The 9,042-nt window shown below is 43.2% G+C and overlaps 1 protein-coding gene and 3 non-coding genes across 5 annotated transcripts; all 4 read left to right on the forward strand.

Moving 5' to 3' along the window:
* Positions 1-616: 616 nt before the first annotated feature.
* On the forward strand, positions 617-5,656 carry rpl3 (ribosomal protein L3). 2 transcript variants are annotated; one of them, XM_034592566.1, is made up of 11 exons: positions 617-717; positions 1,194-1,386; positions 1,945-2,113; positions 2,464-2,599; positions 2,811-2,997; positions 3,094-3,356; positions 3,455-3,550; positions 3,641-3,760; positions 4,070-4,129; positions 5,200-5,230; positions 5,540-5,656. In XM_034592566.1, exons 1-9 carry the CDS (start codon positions 715-717, stop codon positions 4,112-4,114), a joined length of 1,212 nt encoding a protein of 403 aa, XP_034448457.1. In that variant the 5' UTR covers positions 617-714; the 3' UTR covers positions 4,115-4,129; positions 5,200-5,230; positions 5,540-5,656. The 2 variants fall into 2 exon arrangements, with proteins under 2 accessions (XP_034448457.1, XP_034448458.1); XM_034592567.1 differs by having other exon boundaries at positions 4,070-4,114; positions 5,191-5,230; positions 5,540-5,647.
* Positions 2,647-2,739, forward strand: LOC117767089. The gene has a single exon (XR_004614850.1). It is a non-coding gene; the product is annotated as a small nucleolar RNA U83B (small nucleolar RNA).
* On the forward strand, positions 3,861-3,991 carry LOC117767085. Its single transcript, XR_004614846.1, has one exon. It is a non-coding gene; the product is annotated as a small nucleolar RNA SNORA54 (small nucleolar RNA).
* Positions 5,331-5,461, forward strand: LOC117767083. The gene has a single exon (XR_004614844.1). It is a non-coding gene; the product is annotated as a small nucleolar RNA SNORA54 (small nucleolar RNA).
* Positions 5,657-9,042: the final 3,386 nt, after the last annotated feature.

Raw genomic sequence — 9,042 nt, forward strand, 5'->3', positions numbered from 1 at the left:
TTACATTTCATTTAGCTGACGCTTTTATCCAAAGCGACTTACAATAAGTGCGTTCAACCATGAGGGTACAAACCCAGAACAACAAGAATCAAGAAAGTACTATTTCTTCAAGAAAGCCAAACTACAAAGTGCTATAAGTAAGTGCCATTTAAGTGCTACTAAATTGTTAGTTTAAACTTTTATTCAAGGTATAGTCGGAAGAGATGTGTCTTTAGTCTGCGGTGGAAGATGTGTAGACCTTCTGCTGTCCTGATGTCATTGGGGAGCTCGTTCCACCGTTTGGACCCGATCCGTTCGCAGCACGGTACGCAAGTACTAATGTTTTGAAACGGATACGGGCAGCCACTGGTAACCAGTGAAGGGAGCGGAGGACTGTAGTTTAAATGGAGTAAAACCGAAGAAAAAATAAAGTTCATGTTGTTTCCACTAGTCAGAAATGTATTCAAAACACATACAGTACTTTGTTTAATCATTTAACTTCAGATTAATTATAATGTTATATATTATAAAATCTACAGTCTATGTATAAACTGAAACTGCGGCATCTAGCGGCTGCTGAGTGTAATGCACCTATAGGGTGAACTGTGGGGGCGGGATCTCTCTGAGGGTAGTATCGCGATACTTGCGGCTGAGGACAGTCTCGCGATATTTGCGGGGCTATAAATTGGTGGTCGGCCCATTCTCAGTCCTCTTTGAAATCGGACCGGTGACAACATGGTGAGTCGGCTCTTCTCTGTGCACTCAGACAGAATCTCTGGTTATCTCAACCATCCGCTGTTTGTAATTCATCTCACTCATCTGCACAGTTTAGATGTTTGCTCTTTATTTTCCTTTTCTCATTATTTCTTAAATCTTTTAAAATCTCAAGTGGAAGTTTGAATGCGTTGAAAGCAACGCCGGCCAAAATGGCTGCTTCACGTTCGCCTCTTCTAAGAGCTTTTTTTTAACTGACTCGTTTTAACCCCTTTGCATTTATTTAAACTGAATAAACACTACGATCGAACATGTCATGGAGTTAGTGTTTTATATTGAGCTCGGTGACAGTGCTGATTCAGATAAGCTAACCATGCTAACATCGTGGTAAATGCTAGGCTGTCATTAGCTGTAGTTTACACTATCATTCATTTAAAGTTTAAATAAAGTCTCTCGCATTTCACCATCATGGATCGTCTGACTGTGTCTTCCCTCCACAGTCCCACCGAAAGTTTTCGGCTCCACGCCACGGGTCTCTGGGCTTCCTGCCCCGCAAGAGGAGTCGCCGCCACCGCGGTAAGGCCAAGAGCTTCCCCAAGGATGACGCCAGCAAGCCCGTGCACCTGACCGCCTTCCTGGGCTACAAGGCCGGCATGACCCACATCGTCCGCGAGGTCGACAGGCCAGGATCAAGTGAGTGGGACCGCACCTATTATAAAACCCTGAACTGGGCGGTATGGCCCAATTTTATATTAAGATTAAAACTAACTTCACGATTGATGTCATTAAGTATTTAAATAAGCATTTTTTCCCCTTAAAGTTTATTCCTAAGTGAAGGTTGTGTTTAACTCTGAGCAGAGAATGATACATATATTTTACAAATCCTATACCGCATGCACATGTATTGTAAAGATCATGACATTTAACTTTTGTACTCGTATCATAATTGTAACCAAGCCCTATATTAACCTTGTTGATTTGTGGCACGAGGGTGCTTATAGACCTTTTGCAGCAGTTTGCTTTATCAGACTTTTTTATTACTTTTTAATGTAAACCCTGCTTTAATGGGTCAGTTTGTCAGGAAATGGTTGTTCTGCCTATGATGATTCACTCGACGGGCGGACATAATGGGTTCAACCCTTGATGAATGTCGAGCACTGAGCGCAGTCAATACCATGAAGAGTCAGTGGGTGCAGTTGATGGATGTGCAAAGATCTTGGAATGCAAACTAAATGTATATTTTCCTTGCAGAGGTGAACAAGAAGGAAGTGGTGGAGGCTGTGACCATTCTGGAGACTCCTCCCATGATCGTGGTTGGAGTCGTTGGCTACGTCAACACTCCCCGCGGCCTGCGTTCCTTCAAGACCATCTTCGCAGAGCATGTCAGCGATGAGTGCAAGCGTCGGTTCTACAAGAACTGGTGAGCTTACATGTTGGTTTTCTAATTTTTTGAAGCAGATGTTAGTTGCCCAGTGGAAATTAAAATGACCTGTTTTCACTGAGCGAGTCTAACACTACGGTGGCCCCTGTGGCAGCTCCGCTCAGGTGCCTCGGTCCCTGATGAGCTCCGGGCTCCTCTGGCCAGTGGAAAGTGCTTCTTAGAAACTGTGCCATGAGCTGAAATCCTCAAGCTGATCTAGCCCACCCTCCTCCACCGGGGGGGGAAGGGGCGAGCAGCTATGGACAGTGTTCTTCCGCTGACCCTTAGGGGTTATGAGGGACCTGTGCCAACCCATGTGTCCTCTCTCCTGCCACGCTGTGATCTCTCAGGTACAAGTCTAAGAAGAAGGCTTTCACCAAATACTGCAAGAAATGGCAGGATGATGAGGGAAAGAAGCAGCTTGAGAAGGACTTTTCCACCATGAAGAAGTACTGCCAGGTCGTCCGCATCATTGCCCACACACAGGTTAGAATGTTTGCTTTCTCTATTGGTAGCTAATTTAGATTGTTGTTGCTTGTCAGTGATGAGACCACGGATTTTGCGTCAGGCATGGCGCCCGACACATATGAGGATATTTTCCATGCTGCCTTCCTTCTGAGACCACACGGCTATCACACAACTGTCATGTTTTGAAGATGCCGATTTCAATCTTCTTACGTGTTTGTTTACTGTGCAGATGCGTCTGCTGCCCATCAGACAGAAGAAGTCTCACCTCATGGAGGTGCAGCTCAACGGTGGCACCATCGCTGATAAAGTGGACTGGGCCCGTGAGAAGCTGGAGCAGGCCGTGCCCGTCAACACTGTCTTCACCCAGGACGAGATGATCGACGTGATTGGTATCACAAAGGGTCACGGATACAAGGGTAAAGAACAGATTGAAAATTTGATTTCTTAACCTATTCACGTTTACCTTCTGATAAAGAACTTGTATTGACTAACTGATGTGTCTTGTCTTAAAGGTGTCACCAGCCGTTGGCACACAAAGAAGCTTCCTCGTAAGACTCATCGTGGTCTGCGTAAGGTGGCCTGTATTGGTGCTTGGCATCCTGCCCGTGTGGCTTTCTCTGTGGCCCGTGCTGGTCAGAAGGGTTACCACCACCGTACAGAGATCAACAAGAAGATCTACAAGATTGGCCAGGGCTACCACACCAAGGATGGAAAGCTGGTTAAGAACAACGCCTCTACAGAGTACGATCTGTCCAACAAGAGCATCAACCCCCTGGTAAGTGATGTTCTTGCAGCAATGTGTAAATGGTTAACACATTCTACATTGACGCAGATGTAGCTCACTAACTGTACTTTTTTTTATTTTTTATAAAGGGTGGTTTTGTTCACTACGGAGATGTGACCAACGACTTTGTCATGGTGAAGGGTTGTGTTGTGGGGACCAAGAAAAGGGTGCTGACTCTGCGCAAGGTGAGTAATTCACATCAATTTGTAGTGGTAATGTTAATCTTTTAATATGAGATTTTAGAAAATGTACAAACATTGTTATCTTGTTTGCAGTCTCTGCTGGTGCAGACCAGCCGTCGTGCTTTGGAGAAGATTGACCTCAAGTTTATCGACACCACTTCCAAGTTTGGTCATGGTCGCTTCCAGACATTGGAGGAGAAGAAGGTGTTCATGGTAAGAACCGGTTTGTTTTTTCAAATTCATCCTCCAATGGAATGTTACTTGTGTAACTGTAATAAAATGGCAGCCGCTAAACTGTCGGGGCTTCTGTGCCCCGCACTGATCGTAATCTAGTTCATCTTCAGTATGAACTCTGGTTCCATTCCAGTGCAATAGTGATCTCCATTGAGGCAGGGGAGCAGCGTTCCTTTGTGCTTACTCCCTGTTCACTCTCTGGAGACATTGGCTTCTCTGAGCCAGCACACAGACTTCAGTAGCTGTTTGTTGTTTACCCACAGCTGATCATGTTTCTCTTCTCAACAGGGACCACTCAAGAAGGACCGAGTCACCAAGGAGGAGACTGCTTAAAGTTCAGTGTCTCTGCTGCATTAACTGTCAACATCAATGTTGTGCAGTTATTTAATAAAAAAACAAAAGATATGTCGTGTGTTTGTATTTTGTTAGCAAATTGACTGAATACAGAGATGGGATGAATCTACTCAGCTGTTGACACCAGTCTGACTTGGTATCAGGTTGAATGTGATGCATGAAAACATCTCATAAACCTGGGGCTGGTGACAGCTTGACAAAACAACTTGGTGACACAAAACTGGCAGACCTTTAAACTACAGACATGATTTTCTAAATGTCTTGTGTATATATACTGTACCTTGTATATAATATGTAAATAAAAGATTTATACAGAGTGATAGATTTTGGTATCTGTCAGTTAAGTTCATTTTAGCTGCATATTTTATGGTTTAGTTGCCATTAATTTGCAGAGTAGCTGCTTAGTTAAAATTGGTGGAGATTATGTGACACCTCAGTCACATCCTAAATTGATCCCAACATGAAATGCCTTCGTTATCATTTTAAGGCTTGTTACAACACCTGTAGTAGCTTTAAGTAAAGATACTGTGCAATGCTGATCTTTTAAGTGTTGGTAGAAAGTTGTGTAAAAACTTCATCAGTAGCTGCACCACCATACAGAGATCTACAAGATTGGCCAGGGCTACCACACCAAGGATGGAAAGCTGGTGAAGAACAACGCCTCTACAGAGTACGATCTGTCCAACGAGCATCAACCCCCTGGTAAGTGATGTTCTTGCAGCAATGTGTAAATGGTTAACACATCCTACATTGATGCAGATGTAGCTCACTAATTGTTATTTTTTTTAATGTTTTATAAAGGGTGGTTTTGTTCACTACGGAGATGTGACCAACAACTTTGTCATGGTGAAGGGTTGTGTTGTGGGGACCAAGAAAAGGGTGCTGACTGCGCAAGGTGAGTAATTCAAAGCAATTTGTAGTAATGTTAATCTTTTAATGTGAGATTTTAGAAAATGTACAAACATTGTTTCCTTGTTTGCAGTCTGCTGGTGCAGACCAGCCGTCGTGCTTTGGAGAAGATTGACCTCAAGTTTATCGACACCACTTCCAAGTTTGGTCAAGTTCTAGACATTGGAGGAGAAGAAGGTGTTCATGGTAAGAACCTGTTTGTTTTTTCAAATTCATCCTCAAATGGAATGTTACTTGTGTAACTATAATAAAATGGCAGCTGCTAAACTGTCGGGGCTTCTGTGCCCCGCACTGATCGTAATCTGGTTCATCTTCAGTATGAACTCTGGTTCCATTCCAGTGCAATAGTGATCTCCATTGAGGCAGGGGAGCAGCGTTCCTTTGTGCTTACTCCCTGTTCACTCTCTGGAGACATTGGCTTCTCTGAGCCAGCGCACAGACTTCAGTAGCTGTTTGTTGTTTACCCACAGCTGATCATGTTTCTCTTCTCAACAGGGACCACTCAAGAAGGACCGAGTCACCAAGGAGGAGACTGCTTAAAGTTCAGTGTCTCTGCTGCATTAACTGTCAACATCAATATTGTGCAGTTATTTAATAAAAAAACAAAAGATATGTCGTGTTTGTATTTTGTTAGCAAGTTGACTGAATACAGAGATGGGATGAATCTACTCAGCTGTTGACACCAGTCTGACTTGGTATCAGGTTGAATGTGATGCATGAAAACATCTCATAAACCTGGGGCTGGTGACAGCTTGACAAAACAACTTGGTGACACAAAACTGGCAGACCTTTAAACTACTCTTTTAAGTGTTGGTAGAAAGTTGTGTAAAAACTTCATCAGTAGATGGTTAAGCTAATTTCTGCTGCAAGGGCTGCTACCAAACTACTACAATAGGATTATTTATTTTTAAGTCAGTTTTAAAAATACAGTAAGATGCTCATTCCCTTAGCCATGTCTTCAAATAGCTCGTTTTTTTTAATCAACTGGTTTAAAATAAGAAGGCAGCAAAGCATCTTCATTTGAGAACCTTGAAGCATTAGTATATTTTAGCAAGAAAGAAATTGATATAATCAATATCTTTACCAAAATATATTTTTCAATATGTCATAAAGGTCAACAATTATAACGGGCAACTCGCACATAAATATATATGTCGAACTGATAGATACAGCTTCATGCAACAGATTTTATTATTGAGGAAAATTCTACATCAACAAAGATGTGTACAAAAGGCGCTACAGAAACTAATCCTGTTTGACATTTCTTTAACAAATGTGTTTTTTTTATTGTCATATCTTTAATAACTAAGCCTACCACTGGCACAAGAAGTTTGTGTATAATTTTGAGTTCTCTGATTTAAAAGAAAATGATCATAAATAACAGTACCACAAACTAATGTAAAACAACCACAAAATGACCACACAGTCAATCTTCAGATAAACATTAGTTTACAAACAATCTTTTATTCTTTTCTCAAAATCTTTTATTGTTCCATACATCTGAGTTACTTTCTGTAAAGTATTTAAATCTCTAACATTTGATTTGATACAGAGGAAACTATGGACGTAGTTTTGAATTTGAGTAAATGTGTTTAGTTCGTGAGCCCAGGCCTCCGTGCTCAGGCTCAAAAGGTCGGCGTCAGCTGTGGCGAGAGCAGCCACCTATGCAGAACTGATGGACGGACGCTCAGTTGAGCTAACGCTGCATGTTTTAACAAGGCTATATGTGTCCTTGAGCTGTGGAGCCTGTATTCAGCTGACATCAGAAGTGCAGCAGTCACCGAGTGGTAATTAAGGCCCAACATCATCCATTCTGACTCATCACTGCCACAACTAAAGGCTGCACTTCAGCAGGTAATGAGGGAGACCCTGGGAGAGATCTGCAGGCCACTTAGACGTCCTGCTGAAAACTCCTCTGTGAGACGTCTCTGCTTAATATTCAGCGCTTTTAGCAGAAATGTGGATTTCCTGTACGGATTTTCAAGGTCCCACCTTCCTTCCATTAACCTGCAGTGCAGCGGGTTGAAGGACGGCAGCGTTTCAACATTTTGACATTTTCTCTACCAAAGCAGTTCTACAGCGAAGAGAAAGTAATCTCTGAAGGACACTGATGGTGAACTGAGCCCTAAAAAGACACAAAAAACTGCCCTGTGCATCAGTTTGTTGCCAGTTTGCTTTTTTTTTTGTTGGTTTGTGTCTTTGTGGTAATTCTATGGTCATTTGACATCACATCTTAGATCAGTTTTGGGTGGTTTTATGTCTTTGTGGTCATCTTGTGGTTGGATTCCATCTGTTTGTGGTCATTCTTCCATCTGTTTGTGGTAATTTTGTGTCTCTGTTATTGTATGGTCATTTTTCATCAGTTTGTATTCATTTTGTGTCAATTTCTCTCTGTGGTCAATTCACATGACTGTGGCCATTTTGTGTCAGTTTCGTGTCTCTGTGTGGTGGTTTTGAATGACTGTGTTCATTTTGTGTTTGTTTATGGTGGTTTTGTGTCTCTGTTGTCCATGTGTGGAAGCAGCAGGAGGAGGAAGCAGGGGTGATGCCCTGTGTCACTGTGTCCAGGGGACAGTCGTGGAGATGGGCCTGCTGTTATGTAATAACCTCCAGAGGCTGTGACCCCTGCCCTGCTGCTGCACAGACGGAGACCCCCCCCCCCCCCGCTAGATGTTACTGTTAACGGTCCAGAAATCTGCCATTAATTGCTCCCCCTGTCCGTCAGGTGAGGTCCGGTTTCCCAGTAGGCATCGTCTTCATGACCCCGTGCATCTGCTCAAACAGCATCCCTGCACTTCTCGTCCGAGCCATTACGCACCATTAGTTCCCTCCTCCATCATCTCAACGAGGTCAGGGCAGGAGGAGTGGAGCAGCGGGAGGCGAGGGGAAGAATGGGAAGCAAAAATGTGTCAAGACTCAAATTTAAAGCTTTGATTCTTGTAAATGATAAACAGTATGTAAACAGCAATTATTCACTATAATAAATGAATGAATGCCAAATAAACTTAAATAAATATTCTAATATGATGTAATATCAATAAATGGAAATATAAATACGTATTACTCAAATCTCCTGCTGCCCTGGACAGATGAGACGATGCTCTGTCGGACAGAGACGAGCATTCAAACCCACACCTTTCAGTGAGAGAGCAAGACAACCAGAGAGACACAAACTAATGTAGAATCACTGTGGTGATTTTGTGTCATATATATCAGTCTTATGGTCGTTCTGCTGCTCCTTGTACTCATTTTGCATCTCTTTTGGGTTTTTTTTTTCTTTCTGTGCCTTTTTTGCATCACTTTGCAGTCCTGTACCTGCAGCTGTTCAGCGTCATTTCCAGATCATTTTGTGTTTCTCTGTTTTTGCACGACTATGGTTGTTTTGTGTGCCATTTTTTGTATCATATGGTGGCCATGTTGTGCCTGTAGTCATTTTCCTTGTCTTTGGTCATTGGCTAGTTTGTGTTTTTGTGCATGTTTGCTTGACCAACTAGAATAGCTGTCACTCATAGAGCGGTTCGGTGGGAGGGTCTCTGAACCTGCACCCAGTAGATCCATTCAGTAACTCATCCATGATAAGTAACCTCTGATTTGATTAGTTCAGTCTTTCATCATTTAAAATGAGTTCCCCTCAGAGATATGAGTGAATGAAGCGAGTAGTGTGTCTGCCTCTACTTAATAACTGCATTTGTGTAGGTGTGTGTGTGTGTGTGCATGCGCAATCATGCAGTGGAACCTCCAGTCCTGAGTATAGCAGCTGCTGCTGGTGGGACAGCAGCCAGGTAACCGGGGTGCATGCTGGGACGGCAGAGAGGAGGGCCAAGCGTTTGATTTATGTGAGAGTGTGAGAGTGTGTGCTGTTGCTTGCACACGTACGTAGGTGTGTGTGCATCTGTGCGTTGGTGCGTGTCCTGGCACCGAGTCAGTGGCAGGCCGTCCTGCAGAGCGAGGGAAGTGGCTGGGCCGTGCTGCTGCTGCGTCGAGCTGTCCGACAGGAG

The sequence above is a fragment of the Hippoglossus hippoglossus genome, chromosome 8, assembly GCF_009819705.1.
Source record: "Hippoglossus hippoglossus isolate fHipHip1 chromosome 8, fHipHip1.pri, whole genome shotgun sequence".
Lineage (NCBI taxonomy): Eukaryota > Metazoa > Chordata > Actinopteri > Pleuronectiformes > Pleuronectidae > Hippoglossus > Hippoglossus hippoglossus.